Source organism: Macroventuria anomochaeta, assembly GCF_010093625.1.
Source record: "Macroventuria anomochaeta strain CBS 525.71 unplaced genomic scaffold BU25scaffold_25, whole genome shotgun sequence".
NCBI classification, from domain to species: domain Eukaryota; kingdom Fungi; phylum Ascomycota; class Dothideomycetes; order Pleosporales; family Didymellaceae; genus Macroventuria; species Macroventuria anomochaeta.
Window position 1 is genome coordinate 27196 of NW_022985386.1, and position 19680 is coordinate 46875.

A 19680-nucleotide genomic window follows, 5' to 3' on the forward strand; every position below is an offset into this window, starting at 1 on the left:
TGGCGCTCCCTCATGACAGTAGATATGAAGAGCGACTTCTGCGCCACTATCCGGGATGCTTGCAAACTCCCTTGAGAAGCTTTCCGCAGAATGCATCGGTACGAACCATGTCACCTTGTCCTAGATGCTATGTCTTCTGAACAACTTGAGAAGTCGCGGAACGCCGAGATATGCGGAGAAGAAACCGGCACTGTAGTCTGCAAGGTTGTTGTCCGGATGCTGACCAGTGCCCAATCAGCCAGAGACTGCGTCAAAGTCGAAAGAAAGGAGAATCTTGATTTTGGGTCGAGGCTGCGTGGAGGGAGTTGATGTGAGACTAGCGCTCGGTGGCTTCTTGAGTATCTGTAAAGATACCGAATAATTTGGCGGCGCTATGTCTGCGGGCTTCGTTCTTCTTCAGACCATACAATCCGCCCTTCCATTCCACCGTCTATTGAAATGCATTGGCATGAGACATGCCCAACGACCTAGGAATTTTTGCACGGTTGCGCTGCCAATGCCTCCTGCAGTACCAGTAACGAAGACGTGCGAGCTTTCAAGCTGGAGGAAGGATGCCATGATATCTTTGCAAGATCCATTGGAGACTTTGGGTATATGAAGATATACCGCTCTCCACGTAGTAAGAACCCGGAGGTCCCCCGGCCCACGCTTCACCATGATAGACGAATGTCTACTGTACCAAGCAGATAAGACTGCATCTTGGTCTTAGTCGATATCTGAACTGGCAGAGGTTAGCAGATGATGCATGCATGATTTCGTGTCGCGGAGGGTCGAGGAGCCTCTTTAGGCAGATCGTGATGGCTCGTCGACATTTGAGGTACTCCAAAGTCGCCCCAAAAAAATGCGATGTCACCCCTGCCGCCCTTCGCAGGATTCAGAGAGATACGAGCAGATCGTGACTTCCCGCACCAAACAACGCGTCGACTGCACGATCCTACCCCGCATGTTGCTCGTTTCGCCCTTCCGTCTGCATGCTGAAGACGCAAGTTGGGGGCACGGACACGCCATTAACGGCCCCTCTGCCAATTCAACTTTCCTTTAACGGCAGGTGCGCTCAGCCAGTCCTCAAAACCCGTCGAAACCTGTGGGCTCGAAGGGCAAATAAGGCGCAATAATAGTGTGCATGCACTGCGCGTGCAGCGACTTCATTCGTTGCTTTCGGCCGGACGCAGACGGGATGGCCAATCATGAAAAGTGATGTGTAGGATCGATTAGTTGTGCAGGGCGAGGGCGTGGAGGTTGTGGAAAGCACCGTTGTAAGGAGCAGTACACAGCTGTAATCGTCGAATTGGCATATGACATTGCAGTTTCGGCTCCAACGCTGTCTGAAGTACACAGTTGCTGACTTCACTGCGCGCTCGATGGGCAATCAACAAATGCGTCTGAGCGCGCCGGCGGCATGGTCGGCCCGTGCGAGAGGCCGAGCTACATTTTTTTCGTGCTGCGTTTTGCACTCCTCACCAAACATCAGCGAACCACTTCGCAAGTACAACGCGATGAGCAGCTTTATGTCAGCTGTCTCTTCGCCTTTGTTATGTAAATTGGCTCTTTCGAAGACTCGGCGATTCGACACTCTCCACGATCACGAGTTCAATTTGTAGCCTAGAATGAGCCCAACGACCTGCCAAGGTCATCCCACTCGTGTTGCAGTGTCTGAGCGAAAGCCAGGACGACTTTGCGTCTAAAGCATTGGGAGACATACTCGTGATATGAAATGTTTTTGTATTTTTGCTGTGCTGTAATGATCACGTTGTGGCGTTCAAGCTCTCTGCTTGCTGGCTAGAGCTCCTTCTTACCGGCGCCTGACGCAGGCTGCTGGTTTGCCTTGAACGCCAAAGGCTCCTTCTCTTGCTTCGCTGTTGGCGTAGGCTTCTTTGTCGCAAGCACCCAGACAGCTGCGAGCGCCTCAGATGCCAACGCAATGATGGCTGCGCAGGCAGCGGTCCACACCTGAATGCTGATGCTGCCTAGCGGTGCGCGAGGGAAGCTGAGGATCCATTCCACATAGTATGGCACCCAGCCTGCTGGTAGCCAGAACATAGGCGATTTGGCGAACCAGAATTGTAGGACGAAACGAAGGCCTTGTGTGCCGAGGAAGCGCAGCGTCTTGACGGCGGAGTTAAAGGTTGCTTGGTGGGTGCGAAGAGAGCCATCTACGTATCCATTATCAGCTTTGTCTGGGGGTCATTATCTTGGGAATCTTACCCAGCTTTTGAAATTCAGCCATAGCTTTGTTGTGCTGACGATCGAGCTTCGCCCATTTACCAAAGTTGTCTTGCGCCGATGTGTTTCCAAGCTCGCGCTTCAATTGCACAATCTCCTTCTTGAGCGCCTGACATCTTTGTGCATTACCCGATGTTGGCGTAGGTAGCTTGTTATACAGGGTCCATAGCTAGATGAGTGTCAGCATATCACGATGTTTGGAACAGAAAAGAGATGCATACCAGCTCGTCGACGGTGCTTGCTCCTACAGTATTGACCAGATGCAGGATGAACTGCAAGATGAAGACCACCAAGAGGAGAGACAGCATGACTGTGAGGGTTAAGAGAGTCGTTGCGTGGGGTAGTCTCAGCGCATGCCCTGGTGTTTGGTGTTGATGATGGAGGGGCCACGTTATGTCATACAGTGCAGGTGAAATTGCCAGCGGCCCGGGCGTGCCCGTCACGGCTAGCTCCTCCTCTGGTCTCCGAGGCCCAGACAGTCAACATTCCTGGGATGATATATTTAAAACGACCTCACGCGCATCGCAGTCAGTGGACTGACTGCTTTCAGAGTCTTTGCGATGGCTCATAGCAACCTCTCGGCAGTTGAGCAACAGCAGCACGTTTACGAGTCATTGTGCCGCTACTTCGACGAGCATGAGAACGAAGTGATCGAAATCGAGATCCTGCCACCTGCAATCAAGCCTCCAGATGGAGTCTTGATGCAAGATGGCTCAAGCCTGGGCATACCGAAAAAAGTGCTTGCTTTGGCATTTCTGGCAGCACGGCAGGCGTTCTTTGACAATAAAGATAACAGTCGGACCGATCCAAAGGTACAAGAGATACATTCAAGATGTATTGCTGACAACCTTGTCTACGAAATTTTTCATCAGCCTTACTGACCCACCCATCAGGCTCTCCAAGCGACCAAGGTCATATTACTGTTTGATCCAGAGCATATTACGGCTGCAAACTTCCGCAAGCGCAGATTGCTGGCTCTGAGGGATGCAGTCGACATGCTTGTATACCAGAAAACATTGCTTTCAGAGCTTTGTTTCCTCGATAGCATCCTTACTTCTCCGTTGCATCGACAAACCAAATCGCCAACCCTTTGGTATCATCGCTCGTGGCTGCTGCGGCTGATAGCCCCTCTTGAATTGAAAAGCGCTTCCGGCAAACGCATTGCTACAATCATCTCTGCTGCGCTGGACTCCGTATGCAAATCTGGAGAGCGACACCCGGGGAATTACTATGCCTGGCAATATGCCCGCCGGCTGGTGATTGCTCTTGGACGTGTCGCCGCCGAAGTCGATGCACCTTTCCCGTTCGATTGGGTAGTATCTGCATTCTCTGACCGAGTCTGTACCTGGTGTTTCAAGAACCCAAGCGATATTTCAGGCTGGTCGTTCCTCCTCTTTCTGCTCGCACGACTTGATCCTGTCGACGAACGAGACGAAATAGTAGAGAAAGTCTTGCAGTACGCCACGAAAGTAAGGTCCAAGAACGAGTCGCTCTGGGTCTTCGTTCGGAATGCGCTCGCGCACCCCACGCTTTTGGAGGATCGTGAAGCTCTTATCGAGACACTCGAAGAACGTCTCGAAGATGCAAAGGCAACAGACCAAGACTCTACATACTCACAGTATATGAAGCAGAGTCTGCACTGGATTCCCATCCCAGGCAAGCCGAAATCGCGTCCTTGAAGTCTTCAGCCCTTTCTGCGGCGCTGGAATAGTCTATCAAGGACACGGACTAAGAAAGATCGCTTCGACTTGGGATCAGGAGGGTCTCCAGGCGGCGGCTCAGTACCTCGATCCCCACTCAACGTCCGAAAGGGCGACTCGAGCTTAGTAGGCGTCCGAGAAGCCACAGGTGGTGCAATACTGTTATCATCAGAGTCCAGCGAGCTCAGCTCGACCGCGCACCGCTCAACAATTGACGCCGAGTCAGCTGAGAGACGTAGTGGCGCCGTACTTCTTGTCTGTAATAATACTGGAACCGGTACCTGCTCGCTGGGCTCGTACAATGTAAGGACTTTGCCTTTGGCGATCATACGCACTGTCGATTCTCGCTCAAGTCGAAAGAGTGTAACCCAGAGAGTGTTGAGGTTCGAATAGGGCTTCAAGAGCCTCCAATCGATTTTATAGACATGCCTAATGTTGACATATGAGTCCCATCGCAGGGATGCGCCGTCTGCCAGTGCAAGTGTTGGGAAGCGCTTCTTCGCCTTCTTCGAATTCGCATCGGGATGGTTAGGGGACGGTGATATGGGCAGATACCAAGAGCGTCGGCTGGTATGGAATTCGTTCGACTTAGGATAGAGCTGATCGAGCTTCTTGCCTTGTAAAGATGTGATCTTGGAGGAGTCAGTGCTGGCTCACAAATGTGCAATTGCCAACTTACAAGATGGAAGTGAACACAGTGGTGGTCGTCTAGTGGTCTCGACACCACCACTACTGGGTGATTGTAGATGCCATCCTCAACAGCACCCTTCCCATGTGCTCTTCTTACCGCGCGCTCAGGCAAGTCTTCCACTGCCGGCAGCCACATAATTCGACCTTGCGCAATATCAACATCGTCCTTCCTCCCAATCTGCTCTGTCTGCGCTCGATACAACGTCTGAGGAGGAGCGAGCAAATGATTTGGCACAAACTCCATGCACGCGCCCGAATAATACTCTGCGGCCGCCATGTCGAAGTGTGTGCATGCTCGCCTACCGCGCAGTCTTCCTCAACACCTTATACCGTCCGTCAAACTGTGCCATAGCGGACCCTAAACGGGCCGAGTCATCATCATAGGCACGGGACCGCGCGCTACAGTCATGTTTAAGCCTCATGGTTCGGAAGCCTAATGCACATCGTCGTTGCAGCCTGAGCCACAATTCTCCAGCTGCCTTGATCCCATCAGGGTCCATGAGTTACGTCGAGAGCCGCCATTCTACGGCTTAGCGGTGTCAAGCACGCACCGTTGCACGGGTGTACCTGGTCAGTGTAGGATCTGAAAGGATTTGGAAAGGAGTCAGGGTATCGGATTGGTGGCTGAGTCTTCAGTGTGTCGGCGTAGCCGATACAAGGGGCAGGCGGAGCCAATCAGATTTGCCATGCCACGTGTGGCGTAGCGTGCGGCTGTGCAGTGGGGGAGTTCGGGACTATGGAATACTACTCTTTGCGGGACAATGTGCGGACAAGCATTTTGACGGCCGTTAGGTGAAGGCTTTGTTATAGGTTACTGGATGAATACTAAATGACGAAATTTGACAGGTGTGGGCTCGGTTATTGCATGCTCCTGGTTTGTGAACCGATGTTTGCACATTTACTCTTTGTCGGTGATGCGTTGACGGACCCATCTCCGTTCTCCGCTCTGCATCTTTGTAGATCCTTATCCAACATTGAGAAATTTTCAGCGTTGCAAACAAGTTGTTGTATCACTGATCGTTGTGGTGGCGATCATCTCGCGATCACCGAAGATGTACCTACCGTAAGATGTATCGACGACTTAAACGCATCTCAACCGGGCGCCCTTCCGTCCAGTACTATGATGGCCCTAACATGTACCTGAAAAATGGATACTCCTTTCTTTTCGATGCAAAAATGTTGAAACAGCTCAAGCCGATATGACGTGGCTCTTCCCTTATACTGCAAATAGTGCAGTCGCACACAAGCTCTAGGCCGTTGAACTGCGTCGAGCTGAATGAACTCCCTGTCGTAGATCCTCAAACATTGTATCTCAAATATTTTTGCGTCAAATGACAAACCTCTAGGGTTCCCTCGTCATCACCTCCACATCCCACTAACCTTCTCTCCCAACCCTAAGGCCATCATGCTGAGACGCTTGCTTCCACTCCTCTCTCTGCCAGCTGCTTTCGAACCTGCCCGCATTATTGTTTGCATCCTTGGCTCCACAGCTCTCAAGTCAAGCCTGTATGTCTCCAACTTTGCGCCGTGACTCTGGAAATGTCGCACTGGGCGCGCAACATGCTCGTCCCACAGGTCGTTCCTGACAGCGTCTCCATTGCGTCCAAAACTCTTCTGCAGTGGGTGTTTGAACCGGTCTGCAGCCACATGGTCGTGCCACTGGAATATCATCACCAGAGCCTCATCGTCCGCCCCATTGATATCCTCCTCGTCTTCTTCCGCAAAGTAGAGCGACATGTTCTTCTCATCCGAGTTGGTGCTCACCAACGGCGGTGGCAGGTGTGTGCTGCTCGATCCGAGTGAGCTAGATCGCGATATCGAGCTATCGTGTGGGAGCTCGGCCCATGCCCAAAAATCTCTGATCAGATCGCCTGGCCGACTGAAGGCTGCTGGCGCTGTGTTCTGCATCTGCGAGGACAAAGACGAGCGCCTAGGCTCCCAGCCGAAGTGCTTGCCGATTGCTGCGGCGATGCCGGAAGTCGGTGCCCTCAGCACCATGATCTCGCAAGGTATCCTCTGCTCTGGCGATGACGTGGCAAGGGATAGAATGGAGTAGTCTAGGTAGAGCTGTTGTATGCTCGGTGGACTTGCGAGGTAAGCGAAAATGTCGTTGTAGATGGGCGACGTTACGTGTGAGCATGTCTCACTCGCAGTCGTTACGACAACGGCAGTTCTGGGGTCTGACAAACACAGCGACCATGATGTGAATGTTGACGGATGTGATGACGACTCGGCCGCATCAATGATGTCGTTTAGTAAGGTGTTCAATGCCGTATAGGACTTCGTATGCGGTAAGATATCCTCCTTGAAGGTGAGTGCAACGAGGCATAAATTGACGAGCGAAGGTATAGAATCTGAATTGTAGACGGCATGATTGCGATGGTCGCATGTTCGGCAACAAGACGGCATCTCGATGGTGGTTGTAAAGGCAGAGTGCGCGCACGGCAGTGCACCAGTACGAAAGTCGGTTGAGGCAGGGTCTTAGGTCTCAAATGTCTGAGTATGATGTCTCAAGCGACTGTATCCTCTCCTACTTAGCGCAACGTCCCGGTGTGTCTTTCGATTTGAAGATTTGAGATCGTATCGGTTCGGTGGTCCGAGCGAGCTGGCTGAGTCTCTGAAAATGGATGTCAGACAGAGCTTAGCGAGTGAGCGGCGCAACGAAAGCAAGTCCTGAACCGGGCCGAGAGAGCAGAATTTCGAATGTTGAAGTGATATGAAGCCTTATTGGGAGTGCTGACACTTCTGTATATGAAGTAGAGAGCACGCGCGAGAGCACCGAATGCGGTTAGTGTGACTACTCCGCGTGCGTGTATGCACTGCCTCTGTTGCCTCTGGCACGGATGCGTAAGGTATATTTAGCAACCTTGAGCGATGGCAATTTGCTGCTACGTTTCGAGTATGTGAGCAATCATTGGGCGCCTGCAGGAGTGCCTTGCACGGTCTTCGTCACTGAGATGTCACACCTGATTGAAAGTGTCGTATGCAGGTGGGCGGCAACAATGCAGTAGTAAGAGCATCGGTAAACGTAATTCGGAATCCACAAGTCAACAACGACTGCGGTCCTCCAGGATGGTGCAAACGAGTGTCACGAATAATTGGGAATGAGAAGCCTTAAACGGCGAGGGTGGAGAGAGCACGGTTAGAAGCCGTGGAAGTCTTGTCGAGATGGAGCTTCGGCCCCACCCGCCACGCTAGGCCGCAAGGGGTACAGCAGCACGTCACTAACACTAGCCGTCTTTCACTGCCCCACAATACTTTCTTACTAGACGTTCATCTTGAAGCGCTCAATTGATGACATGGATCGTGTGAGATAGTATCGCAATCGCAACTTCTCCTGCATACGGACGTGTGATTGGACTCCTTGCGTTTCTTTATTGAACTGGGACACAGCCCAGCAATGTTGTAGGCAGAGTTGTCAACAATCAAGCGATAGGCAGATTGATTATTGGATCAGGCCTGACACGGGCCTCTCTATGGTCTTTTGACGCTTAGTCGGGCAATCAATCTGGAGATCGCTTGATTGTTGACAACTCTGGTTGTAGGTGAAAAGTGCTGTGGCACATTTGCTGTTCCTTCACTTTCTTATAATGGCGGCAACATGTTTGCGTTCACCTGCAGCTGTCTCACTTCGCCCATAACGCCCTTTACACTTTACACTGTGTATTCCTCTTCAAACATACACCACACATACGCAGTAGTAATGTCTACGAATGAGCATGGCGAGAATGTGGTCGAGCCGCCGACATTTGGGTAGGTTTACTTGGTTAAGCCCATTCAGAATATGCAGCTAACATCTTTTAAGCTCCGCTGTTGGTGAGGTTGTCGAGATAGGCCCCGAGTGCAAGAAGCACTACATCCACAAAGCCTTCCTTGTGTTTCACTCGGAGTACTTTCGCAAAGCGCTGCAAGACCCCTGGAAGGAAGCACGAGATGCGGTTGTGTTATTGCACGATGTTGGCCTGTTGAATGTGAGTTTTAAGACCACCGCGTCGCAAACAGCAAATTGAGAGGCGTTGCTGACATGAGCACAGTTCAGATCTTCGTACACTGACTCTATCATCGAAAGTTACCGGACCTCCTCGACTCCTTGGGCGACTCGTTACAGAATCGGTGCAACGTGACGACAATGACCCTCATCAAAGTGTACGCCCTGGGCGATAGACTTCTCGCTGCCCCGTTCCGCCGCGCCATAAACGACTGGCAGGTCGATTCTTGCTTGATAATCGAATTGGACTTTCTTCCCGATCACCTGCTGCCCATAGTTGAATGGGCATTCGGCAACATTCCACCCGACCGAGTCATATTGCAGTGCCTCATTGACACCTTCTGCAAACACTGGAGTCAGGCTGAAGACGACGACAAGGACAAGTGCACCTGAAAAATTTCCCATCTACTTTTGTCCTCCGAGCACTGCGAAGGTTTAGCCAAGCACGTAGGGAGCTCCCGGAGTTAGGCAATCGGCGGCGCTGTCACTACGAGCATGCATCAGAGGCAGAGAAGTTGCGCGGTCGTCTGAGACACTTCAAGTGCAACGATGGCAAGGATTACAACGTCTTCGTCAAGATTGAGAAGAGGGAGGCCCTAGGACGAACGCTGTCTGAGCAAGGAAGGCGCGAGGAGGTACCCAAAGGCGTCTGTTTTTGCACGTACACGGCCACTGCATCTACTTGTGCGCATGCTCGGATTGCTGTTATGTTGTGGAACTGACCACTTCTTTCACATGCTTCCTACCAAAACTCTTGAGCAGGTGCAAATAATGTGAGTATGATTCGTGGCGTTGTATTTCCTGTCTGTATTGGCGGGCTGCTCCTCCCCATCTCGTGTGCCAAGTCTACCTTTACTATCTTCACCTCACCACCATAGCCGTTGTTCTGACCGCACTCAACGGTACTTTCAACAAAAGTGCGCCGCTCTTCTTCGCGCGCACGACCATGACCAACAACTACGACAAAGCAGCAGAGATGAAGTCACCTCTACTTGGGTTAATGGCATTCCATTCATGTAATTCTTGAGATAGAGCTAATGCGTTGATTCTAGGATTGCAACAAGCGCCGAAACCGTGATGGTCGAGGTCGGCCCCGAGCTCAAGAAGTACTTCGTACACAAACCTCTTTTGACATCGCATTCGGAATACTTTCGCAAGGCTCTGCAGGGATCTTGGAAGGAGGCTCGAGAGGGGACAGTGTCACTGAAAGACGTTGATGCAAGAGTGTGTGAGTAATCCGCACTCCATCTTTTCATGAAGAAGCGCGGTCTGCATGACGGATAGTATGCTGATCTGCCCAGTCAAACTCTTCGTTCACTGGATCTACACGAATGCGCTACCCAAAGAGAACGAACTCGACCAACTCACAGGTCCCTACGAGCCTGATGGTCAAGCCTTTTGGTTCTACATCAACGCGTACGTTTTCCGCGATAGATTCCTCGCCCTCGGCTTTCAACGAGCGGTTCAGGAAGCACTTGGATCCTACCTTAACAATCCCTTTCCTTGGGACGATGACAGCATCAATGCGGTTCAATACGCTGTAGCAAACATCGCGCCACATCGACCGATTTTTCAACAACTGGTGGATTACTATTGCTTCTCGTGGAGATGGACGGACGATGAAGGTGGTACGAAGTGTAATGCAGCCTTTAGATCTCTTCTTCAAAAAGAACTCCCGACCAGTTTTGTTGTGAGAGTTATGTGGAAGTTCCGTGAACTCCAGCAAATTAGCGAGGGCAGAGTAGTGGAGACGAAGGCGCGCTGTTACATCGAGCATGGGTCAGATAAGGAGGAAAAGCACTGCAATAAGCTTCACATGAGGTACGACTACAAGGACGATTACGGATATTTCAGTGAGTGCAGAACGGAGGAATGACTACTGAGTAGTGTGTTGAAGAATACGAGGATGTATATCTTACCTGCACAACTGATACGGTTACGCCCACGTAGAACGCAGGTGATGCCTTTATCTTCACAAGCTACTTCCACCTTCACCTAACTACGTTGCGATCCACTTTACTTTCTTATAAAACCCCTTTTCCGGCTACGTAACTTCAAACTTCCCACATTGGCGCCGAATCCGTCCACCAGCAACAATGACAAACGCAGAAGACATCAAGAGAATGCTGAGCTACTAGTATTGGGGTATGCAACTCTTGGTAGATGCGCACCGTCTGCAGCCGAGCTGATCAATGACACAGGCGTGCTATTACCGAGGGCGTCGTGATCGTCGAGTTGCACAACGTAGAGCCTGCAATTTGTGAGTCTTGCCCATTACATATGCTGACGCCTTGAATGTAGTCAAGGTCTTCGTGATTGGCTTTACACCCAACCCTTTTCCAACGACAAACAACTACCAACAATCACTGAGGCCGACGACCTCAATGCTGACAACAAAGATGAACAAGCACCACTCCTTTGGGTCTACGTCAAAACGTACGCTTTCGGCAATCGTATACTGAGTCCAGCCTTCTGCTCCCAGCTTACAGAAGGCCTGAACGACAATTGCTTCCCTGAAAGATTCCCCTGCAAAGAAGAGATGTATGCCCAGGCGATCGCTTACGCCTTTGCGAACACCCCGACAGGTCATGCTATTCTGCTTGACCTCGTCGATTACGCCCTTACTTGGACTAATTCTTTGACGGGCTGGGAAGAAGAGTTTAGGGACGCTTGATTTGGTCTCAGTGTTCAGGAGAAGCTGCCGTCTGCGTTTCTCGTGAGGGTTATGGAATACAAGTTGAAGAATGATGCGAGAAAACCTGAAGATGTGTCGGAATGGTTTGAGGTGAATAAAGTATTAAATATATAGTATTCATGTCTCATGAGCTTGAGCACTTCAAGCTGTTACGGACCTAATCGTTCCACCACCGAGAAATAACATTGTGTACGCCGAATGTTCGGTAAGCGTAATCCTACGCTGCCTCACCGATCCTATCATCTCACCATCTGCTCAGGCCTTGGAGGCACCGCCATGCCTGGGGCCAAAGACATCGTCGACGAAACCCTTCCAGATCTGCCTCGCCATACCCTCGGCCTCCTCGACAGGCTTCTGCAGCTTGCTTGCAACCTGCGCAGCCATGCCCTGGAAGTCAATGTGGTTGCCCTCGGTCACGTCAGACATCGCAGAGGGGGCGTGGATGTGCGTGCTGTCGGCAGCGGCAGTGTAGATGGTCGGTTGCATGACCTGCTTGATCAGTCCAAAGCTCTCATATTAAGCAGTGGGCAGAAGTACCGGCTGTTCAGCCTCAGCAGCGGCAGCCTGTGTCGCTGAAGATGTAGCAGTCGACAGGATGATGGGTACATTGATCTTGGTGGGTGCAGTCTGCGCGTCCGGGTCGAAGTCCGGGATGTACATGAAGTCGATAGTGGAGCTGTCGTTGACGGCCTTCAGGCTTCGACTTGTGTTGAAGTGGCGCATGGCATTGCCAGTCTCATGCTTCCAGGCTGGAGCCTCAGAGGAGGGCAGCTTGGGGCTTAACGAGCCGAAAGTGGGCTTGTCTGATGTGAGGAACGACGAGGAGCTGGTGGCTCCGGTCATGTGCAGGTTGCGGCTCTGGGTCTTGAGCAGGCGAGGTCCTTGTGTTTTGAGAAGACGAGGTCCCTCGGTGTGGACACTGCGAGTCTGGGTCTTGAGCAGGCGAGGGCCCTCAGCAGTGCGGAGCAGACGGGGGCCTCCTGTCTTGAGGAGACGAGGACCTTGAGTGTCAAGAAGTCGAGGGCCTTGTGTGCGGAGAAGACGGGGGCCAGACATGATTGCGTGTGTTGTTATGTTGAGAAGGTGTAAGAGGAGTAGGAGTAGAGGCAAGAGCGGATAAGCTCAGCAGTTCAGTAGATTAAAAGTTGTAGTGGTGCCGGATTGCTGGAATGTCGCGCACGTCAGATAGGTGCAATTCGGCGCGACTCGGAAGCTCGTTATCAAGTAAGTTCGGAGGTGAGGAGGAATGATTGATCGAGCAGTGACGAGGGGACCTCGCGGTTTTGAGTTCACCTCGGAACCCTAACCTTCTCTGGCTGCTTCCCTTGAGCAGGCGGTCAACCAGCTGGCGTGAGATGCCAATTGTGTTGCACTCGCACTAGACGTTCATAAAACGCGCAATCGTAATTGGAGTGATCAGCAACTCTGGACACAGCATGCAAGTTGGTCGTCTCAACATGGATGCGCGTGGAGCTCGGGCCCGCTGAAACAGCCTGTCTACACTGGAATGGGCTTACTGCAGTACCCGGGCCAATGGTAGATGATCCACTGTACAGCTAAAGATGGCACCCCGCACTTTCAACGCTGTCTGAAGCAGGAGTGATGCGTTCGGAACACCTGAGTCTCACGCGGGCAATTATGGCTCTGGACGAGTCGATTTTGCACGTTCGGCTTGGAGTCTGCTTGCACTCGCTCTTGCCAGTTTGTTACAGCCTCGAGCAACAAAGTCGGTGTGCGCGGCGATCAGATCTGTTGACCTGCGCACGTACAATGCCACAAGGGGGTTTTCGCGAATCGCATCATCTAGCCACGCTGAAGTGAGGTCGGGAATGTGTGTGCACTCCCGCGGGTGCTGTGCCTGGGGATCGGCTCTCCGCCCGAGCACCGCTCGCCTCACTCAAACATGACGGATGCGGTTGTGATAAGGAGTTGCCAGTAATGGAACTTGATAAAGCTGGATAATGACGGGATGTAACTGGTGGAAACGTTCGTCATGAGGCACTCTGAGTGATTACAGGCAGCTCAACGTCAATACCTGAGACTGCACGATCAGGATCGATATCTTGTCCACACCCGCGGCAGCATTGTTTTTGTAGGGCTGCTCCCGCGGGTGTGCCACGGCAGTATTCGCAAAGTCTGCTCGATCAGGTCTGGCAGCTGGGCAGTGTCAGGAACAAGGGTGGGCGGTGAACAGACCGCCCTAGGGCTTAGCTTGACGGAGGCAAAATCAGTCACACAGAACCACAGCAACGCAGTCACGCACAGTAGCTACACCAGAAAAAGATACTTGTAATGTGGAATGATATTCGAGCTGAGTCAAAGTTGAAATAATGTTGGTTGTACTGTCATGTCTGGTCCACTCCAGCTCAGCCCCTTCCGGGATTCAACGAGTATTGCCGCGTTCCAACACTTCCCGTGTAGGAAAACCTCGTCAGCCCAGTCGCCGTGAGATTAGCAAATCAAAATATAATACATTCATTTTCGTTTACTTCTATCAAATCGTCCCGAGCTCCCCATTTACCACGAGCAGAGGAATAAATGACCGGCCTGGTGGTCTAGTGGTATGATTGTCGCTTCGGGTCGCTTATTCGCCCGAGATATTGTATATCTTGCATGTGACAGGCCCCGGGTTCGAATCCCGGCCAGGCCCGTTGAATTTTTGCAGTTTTTGAGGATGTTTTTAAACTCTTTACCGAAGGCTGAGGAACATTCGAAACCATAAACCATGCTTAGTTTTTACTTTGGAAAGCCAATTTTATGTCCTGTGGCTTCGAAATACGTAAATACTGCCGAAAATCCCGAATCACACTCAGTGATCGTCAAGGTCGAAGATTCTCGAGACATACTACCGAAACTCCCAGATTTAATTCCGAATCACTATTCGACCTCGATTCATAGCCAGCGTGTTTTTTGCGGCATCATTTCTCCATTTCTTTTGGTCTTTTGGTTGTGCTGGGCGATCCCACCAATGAGCACCACACTCGGTACCACCACACACGCAACATCAAAACATGGTCTTGACCTGCAAAGGGAAGCTCTTATTAACAACAGTAAACATTGGTTGAAGCAACCCGACCATCTAGATCTCCGATATCGATTGCTGGGCACAACCACGAGACATGGCCGGCTGCAGCATCGCGGCCACTTTTCTACAATGGATTTGAATGCCAACAACATAAACGAATGAATCTTGGGCTCAACTTTGTTGGGAAGCCATATCGCAGACTATTAATTATGGTCTTAACATAGAACCTGGTCAAACTCTGGACCTTGGAAAGCTAGCATCTAGCTGAAAAATATTTTTTAATTGCAGCACTGCACCCAAACTTGTAGCAGCAGCACTCAATCGACGCATGTACTCTTTCATAGAAACACTTTTCCCTCCCTTAAGGAAACAGGTATCTGCACGTATCTTCCATGCTGTTTCCAAAAGCTGCGACTGCAATCGCTGCCAACATTGCAAAGGGAAATTAATTTGCGCATTTCTTTCGATGTCTCCAGAGCACACAGAACAGCTGTACAGAATTTTTGTCAGCTCACGAAAACGGTAAAGACTAGAACTTATCTAACCCGCTAGGGACATATTATTGGAAACTCTTAGAATTACACATGCATTGCGTAGGTCCACCGGCAGTACAGGTTTTGGAACATACGCACTGACTGAAGTATCAGAATCATCGCCAGTAACCGGGTACATCGCTCAGTGCAGTCACCAACTACGGGTTCAGTTGAGCTGCTTGAAAGTCTCACAAGATCTTTGTTGTGTTGGTACGGCCAATGCGAACAATAGCGACCATAACTTCCAATTCTTGCCGCCGGAAGGTGTAATAGGTACATCAGTTGCCGCCAGCTCCAGCTGTGCTCAGTCCGCCTTTGCCACCCGAGAATCCCATCCCATCACTGTCCCGGCCTCCGATGGGTTTTGTATGCTTGAGCTTCTTTCGCTGGCCGCCTTCCTTGACTGGAGCAGAGCGTTCTTCGGAGGCACTCTCATCATCATCATCAACTTCCACAGGGTAGCTCTTACCATGCCTTGAGGGGCCTGCATGAACAACGGCAGAAACTTCATGCTCCTCATCAAGGGGATCGTCCATCAGCGCATCGAAGAACCGTTCCTCTTGTCATCGGACGTAAGCTCTAGCTCCTCCATCTCATCAGAACACTCCAGCTCGTACGTCTCATCAGAGACCTAATCATCATAGAAGCAGTCGATGTCCTTGACCGTGTATTTAGTGGGTGGTGTTGAGACACTTTTACCATTGCGCTCGACCTTCACGCTCATCTCTTTGTCAATACAGTCGTCTAATGTCTTATTTGCAAGGTAGATGATGTTTGATACAGAGCTGCTCTCAGATACATCGGTATCGGCAGAGTGGGCGGATGCGAGAAGGGTGCGCCAGTACGGATGGTGCTGCCATTGGTCACCAGACTGATCCTGCCGTTTTCAACGAGCCACCGACACCGAAGACAAGACCCTCACGTGGATTGCAAAGCTCACAGAAAATCTGATCGAAGAGCCACATGATGTCGCCTAGAATGATAGAGTGACGAGTGTCTTCAGTGTTGTTTATGCTGAGGCTCTCCCGAATCTGCTTCTGAGCATGAAATGTACGTGACTGGCCCATGGGGAGCACGGGATGGGCTGGAGCTGACTTGAGGATTAGCCAAAGAATCGCAATAGCAGCTGCGTCGCAAGGGTGACGCAGTGGAGGAAGCAGCGCTGCAAACCAAGTACCTTCGCAGCGCCTAGAGCCTCAATTCAACGCCTCTATGTAAGAACGTGGGCATCTCCGTCAACTCTCGCAGAGAGTTGCTGATTCTTTGTAGGCAGCTGGAGACTACAACTCATCTGAATCCTATGTGTATTGTCTGCAGAACTCGTGCTGCCGCCTACAAACCTGCAATTACCCTCGTCGGATGGTTCCAAGGTTAGTGTCACAAGCGTGCCAATTTCCTTGTAATCTTCAATATGCACTTTTCAAACACGATCAGAAATGTGCACCTCTCTGTCCAGCGTCCGCGCGTGCCGAGCCTTCGTCTTCTTGTACGAACGTGCTGATAATGTTATCGGTGCTTGCCAAAATGTATGGACCTCCCCAGATTTGGCTCGCTACTGAAGTCCTCTACATCATACAGAAGCGAAGGCTTCCGAGTGGCTGTTGATTGTCTGGTTGACAGTTGTGACGGTTTGGTAGACGTCATGCAGGGCATCAACGTTGGCAATAGCCACTCACAAGCTTGTCCGCACGACTATACCATGGTGCAGATGTACTGATTGCATCACTGTTCCAAGTTCAGGGGGGTTCGTACATTTCGACAGCCACTATATTTAGGTCTTGCTGATGTCGCAGCCACGCAGTCATTTTAGTAGTTCTATAGTATTACACTGTCTAGTTGGTGTTCTCGAGATTGATGCCCTTCTTCTCCAGATTGACGATCATCCCTAGCTATAGAAAGATGCACTTATTGTAGTAATAATGCCTCTTGATCAAGACCTGTCAGATGGACTGGAATTTGGTGATTGTGAACTTGGACGATCAGACGTGGAGCAACTCAGTACTGAATGGTTGAGGTGTTGCTGCGGTTACAGGCATGAGGCAAAGTAAGGACCGGAGGTCTGCAAAACTGGGGATGTAGAGGTGGTCAAGGGCTTAGCTCGACTTGATGTCATTGATGGCAACATTCACGACTGTAGTTTGTTTAGTGATCGATTTTATTCTTCTCGAGTTTTTCTATGCATTAGTCAACAAATACGATGTAGGGCCCGGAGGTGCTTCGTTCATTGATTTTGATTCTGCGTGCTATGGTATCTTCTATGTAGATCGAAACACCAGGGAAAAGTGACCGCAAATGCGGTTCTTCAAAACACCAATCCGAACATGAACTCTCCAAAGCCGGGGTATATTGGACCCTAGGTACACAACTCGCGAAGCGTGACATGCATGTCTGTAGTGACAATGGTATCCAGAAAAAGAAGAAGGTATCAGAAGGGCAATGGTCCACAATCATGAAAGCAAACGCGCAAGGCCGTGAATATGAAAGAAGTGCCCGAAGGCCTGAACGACGCGGTTTTAGTGCAGAAACACTTAGCTCCGCCCGTCATAGCTGTCGCTCGCCCAGCCGCTGTTGTTACCCGCAAACACTTGTTGCTGACCTTGCTGATAGTTGTCGCTCTCGTCTTCGTAGTATTCTCCTCCACTGCTGGCGTCGAAGCTGCTGCGACCGCTAATCTCATCAGCATCGTCAGGTCCGTTGAGGGGCATTGAGTTCCAATCCATGGCCGCAAGTGCAGGGTACTGTACAAGAAGTGCAGCGGGCAGGAAGGATTGTTGCGGCGCCTGGGTCATCTGAGGGAAGTTCTCGTAGCCAGGCTGAGTCTGCATCATGCCACCGAAGTTCTGAGGTATTGGGTTGAACATGCCGTTGCCGTTAGTCATCTGTTGTTGCTGGCCGTCCCAACCACCCTTCTCTTGCGCTTCTTCCTCGAGCAAGGGGCGTATGCAGACGCGGCCAGCCTCAGATCTGAAGTGGCGACCAAGAGCATCTGCACGAGCGAACCGCCTGCCGCAACCCCAGTGACCGTTGTCCTTGAGGTTACCGCGGCAAACAAACTTCTTCTCGCCAGAGTGAAGGCCCTCGTGTCGTTTCCTGTCGTGCTGGCGAGCAAATGCCTTGCCGCAAACGTTGCACACGAATGGACGCTCGTCGGTGTGAGTGCGCAAATGCGAGCGCAGATTGTAAGCTCGCGTGAAACGCTTCGGGCACAATGTGCACTGGAAGGTTGCAGGATGCTTTTGTGTACGCTTGGAATTTGAGCCATCGGCAGGGTTGGTGGGCCTCGAGGGGTCGGCGAGATCTAGAATGTAGTCGCGGTTGGGCACACTTGAAGTCGATGAACGACGAGAAGACTTGCCAGAAGGAGAAGGCGAGCGCGACTTTGCAGCGCTGGGAGACAACGATCGATTTATCTCCAAGCCAGGAGTGGAGGCACGCGAGCTCACACTGCTGAAGGGGTCAGACTTGGCGCGTGTCCTGTTACGACTCCTTGCTACGTATGTGTTAGCTAATACCACACGACCCTTGATTCAGGTACTTACATCGATCTGGTGGACTCAGAGTATCGGTCAGAGCATCAGCTGTAGTTCCCGGTTTTGGTGGCTCGAAGCTTGCTTGCCGCGATGGCGGTGCAAAGTCAATGTTGATCTCTGGTGGAGACATTGTATCAGCCTGGCCAAATTCATTGAGCTGTGGAAATGGCTCTGCGCCCTGGTTCTGGTAGGTACCCATCCCCTGCTGTTGCTGGAAATGATTGTTCATGTTGGACTCGATACCAAAACTTCCAGGCATGAACTGTGGAAGTGACTGCTGCTGTGGGATCAGGCGCGGGGAAATGGCAGGACTGTGTCTGGGGCTGATATGTGTGCCATCGTTCAGGTTGAATTGATCGAACTGCGAGATAGGGTTCTGGAAGAGCTGGGGATCGTTCTGTGCACTCAGATTCGGGGACGGTTGTGTTTCCTCGAAGCTATCCTGAGTAACCAAGAACGGCGATGCATGGGCCGAGGAGATGTCTGAGTATGCGCTCTCGCTGGGAGTCCTCCTGTGTCCCCTGAAATTCGCCATGTTCGCCCACTCAGTGCCTTGTCCATATGCTGCGCTAGGATCGAGGGACGACTGCCCCAGTGATGCATGCCGCGAGTGGTTTGGTGGGGAGAATGCGCCCTGATTCTGGTGCGGTGATGCGTGTGGGCTAGGGCTGCGCTGGTTGTTCATGTTGTTTGGCAACAAGTGTGGCGGTGTGGGCGCATGGGATTGTGCGGTAGACATCTGGGCCATCAAGTCGTTGGGGTTAATCGAGAGGTTCTGTTGCTGCTGCGGCTGAGTCTCGAGCAGGTGGGGGTCCAGCGAGTTGCCGAATGGAGAAGGGTTGATCGCCTGAGGCTGGTTCAGATCGTTGCCCGTGAAGAAGTTGTTGAAGTCGGCCGGGCCAGGATTGGTGATGTCGAGGTGGTCGGGTGTGAGGTTGTTGCCTTGCGGCCCAAAGTGAGGCGTGTTGTGTTGCGACAGGGCTGGGTTGGACTGGAGGAAGGTCTGGTCGGACAGGACCTGCTGCTGCGGGAAGGGCTGTGACTGTATGGTGGACAGGTACTGCGCAGGGTTGAGCTGTGCGTTGCTGACGGCGAAGCTGGAGGGGTCGTTCAGTAGCTGCTGCGATTGATCGAAGCCGAGGCCAGACACGTTATTGTGGAAGGGCGCATGGGGTGACGGCGAGGGTGTTTGCCTTATATGGGCGCGCTGTCCCGCAGACGGCGAGCGCCCGCGCTGCTGCATGCCGTCCATGGTTGTAGTTTGCGCGTGTTGCTATTCTGGAGTGCAGGAGAGTG

At 51.6% G+C, this 19680-nt stretch overlaps 11 protein-coding genes and 1 non-coding gene across 12 annotated transcripts; 6 read left to right on the top strand and 6 right to left on the bottom strand.

Moving 5' to 3' along the window:
- Window positions 1–1470: 1470 nt before the first annotated feature.
- On the bottom strand, window positions 1471–2606 carry BU25DRAFT_371777 (protein get1). The gene is made up of 3 exons (XM_033703991.1): window positions 2445–2606; window positions 2206–2392; window positions 1471–2153 (listed from the first exon to the last, which is right to left on the bottom strand). Exons 1-3 carry the CDS (start codon window positions 2529–2531, stop codon window positions 1780–1782), a joined length of 648 nt encoding a protein of 215 aa, XP_033559625.1. The 5' UTR covers window positions 2532–2606; the 3' UTR covers window positions 1471–1779.
- A 177-nt stretch (window positions 2607–2783) lies between these two features.
- BU25DRAFT_460173 (protein prenylyltransferase) lies at window positions 2784–3902 on the top strand (the record flags this gene model as incomplete). Its single annotated transcript, XM_033710334.1, has 2 exons — window positions 2784–3035; window positions 3117–3902. The coding sequence occupies 2 exons, from the start codon at window positions 2784–2786 to the stop codon at window positions 3900–3902; spliced, it is 1038 nt and encodes a 345-aa protein (XP_033559626.1).
- Window positions 3903–4171: 269 nt separating this feature from the next.
- On the bottom strand, window positions 4172–4809 carry BU25DRAFT_309614 (uncharacterized protein; the record flags this gene model as incomplete). Its single annotated transcript, XM_033702114.1, has 2 exons — window positions 4172–4555; window positions 4603–4809. Coding segments are annotated over 2 exons (591 nt in total), but the record flags the coding sequence as incomplete, so codon positions are not given.
- Window positions 4810–5864: 1055 nt separating this feature from the next.
- Window positions 5865–7239, bottom strand: BU25DRAFT_112278 (uncharacterized protein). Its single transcript, XM_033700360.1, has one exon. The coding sequence runs from the start codon at window positions 7020–7022 to the stop codon at window positions 5973–5975; it is 1050 nt and encodes a 349-aa protein (XP_033559628.1). The 5' UTR covers window positions 7023–7239; the 3' UTR covers window positions 5865–5972.
- Window positions 7240–8316: 1077 nt separating this feature from the next.
- Window positions 8317–9098, top strand: BU25DRAFT_473406 (uncharacterized protein; the record flags this gene model as incomplete). Its single annotated transcript, XM_033710875.1, has 3 exons — window positions 8317–8366; window positions 8419–8584; window positions 8683–9098. 3 exons carry the CDS (start codon window positions 8317–8319, stop codon window positions 8992–8994), a joined length of 528 nt encoding a protein of 175 aa, XP_033559629.1. The 3' UTR covers window positions 8995–9098.
- A 562-nt stretch (window positions 9099–9660) lies between these two features.
- Window positions 9661–10477, top strand: BU25DRAFT_345683 (uncharacterized protein; the record flags this gene model as incomplete). Its single annotated transcript, XM_033703060.1, has 2 exons — window positions 9661–9829; window positions 9903–10477. Coding segments are annotated over 2 exons (744 nt in total), but the record flags the coding sequence as incomplete, so codon positions are not given.
- Window positions 10478–11551: 1074 nt separating this feature from the next.
- On the bottom strand, window positions 11552–12157 carry BU25DRAFT_314043 (uncharacterized protein; the record flags this gene model as incomplete). Its single annotated transcript, XM_033702176.1, has 2 exons — window positions 11552–11785; window positions 11834–12157. Coding segments are annotated over 2 exons (558 nt in total), but the record flags the coding sequence as incomplete, so codon positions are not given.
- A 1415-nt stretch (window positions 12158–13572) lies between these two features.
- On the top strand, window positions 13573–13942 carry BU25DRAFT_112299 (uncharacterized protein). The gene has a single exon (XM_033700361.1). The coding sequence runs from the start codon at window positions 13627–13629 to the stop codon at window positions 13861–13863; it is 237 nt and encodes a 78-aa protein (XP_033559632.1). The 5' UTR covers window positions 13573–13626; the 3' UTR covers window positions 13864–13942.
- On the top strand, window positions 13809–14648 carry BU25DRAFT_412492 (uncharacterized protein). The gene has a single exon (XM_033706804.1). It carries the CDS (start codon window positions 14022–14024, stop codon window positions 14481–14483), a length of 462 nt encoding a protein of 153 aa, XP_033559633.1. The 5' UTR covers window positions 13809–14021; the 3' UTR covers window positions 14484–14648.
- Window positions 13841–13946, top strand: BU25DRAFT_t98. The gene has a single exon. It is a non-coding gene; the product is annotated as a tRNA-Pro (tRNA).
- Window positions 14649–14984: 336 nt separating the features above from the next.
- Window positions 14985–15478, bottom strand: BU25DRAFT_492733 (uncharacterized protein; the record flags this gene model as incomplete). The annotated part of the gene is made up of 2 exons (XM_033711663.1): window positions 14985–15413; window positions 15472–15478. 2 exons carry the CDS (start codon window positions 15476–15478, stop codon window positions 15133–15135), a joined length of 288 nt encoding a protein of 95 aa, XP_033559634.1. The 3' UTR covers window positions 14985–15132.
- Window positions 15479–17382: 1904 nt separating this feature from the next.
- On the bottom strand, window positions 17383–19636 carry BU25DRAFT_432745 (uncharacterized protein; the record flags this gene model as incomplete). Its single annotated transcript, XM_033708736.1, has 2 exons — window positions 17383–18344; window positions 18394–19636. 2 exons carry the CDS (start codon window positions 19634–19636, stop codon window positions 17383–17385), a joined length of 2205 nt encoding a protein of 734 aa, XP_033559635.1.
- Between the last annotated feature and the right edge of the window lie 44 nt (window positions 19637–19680).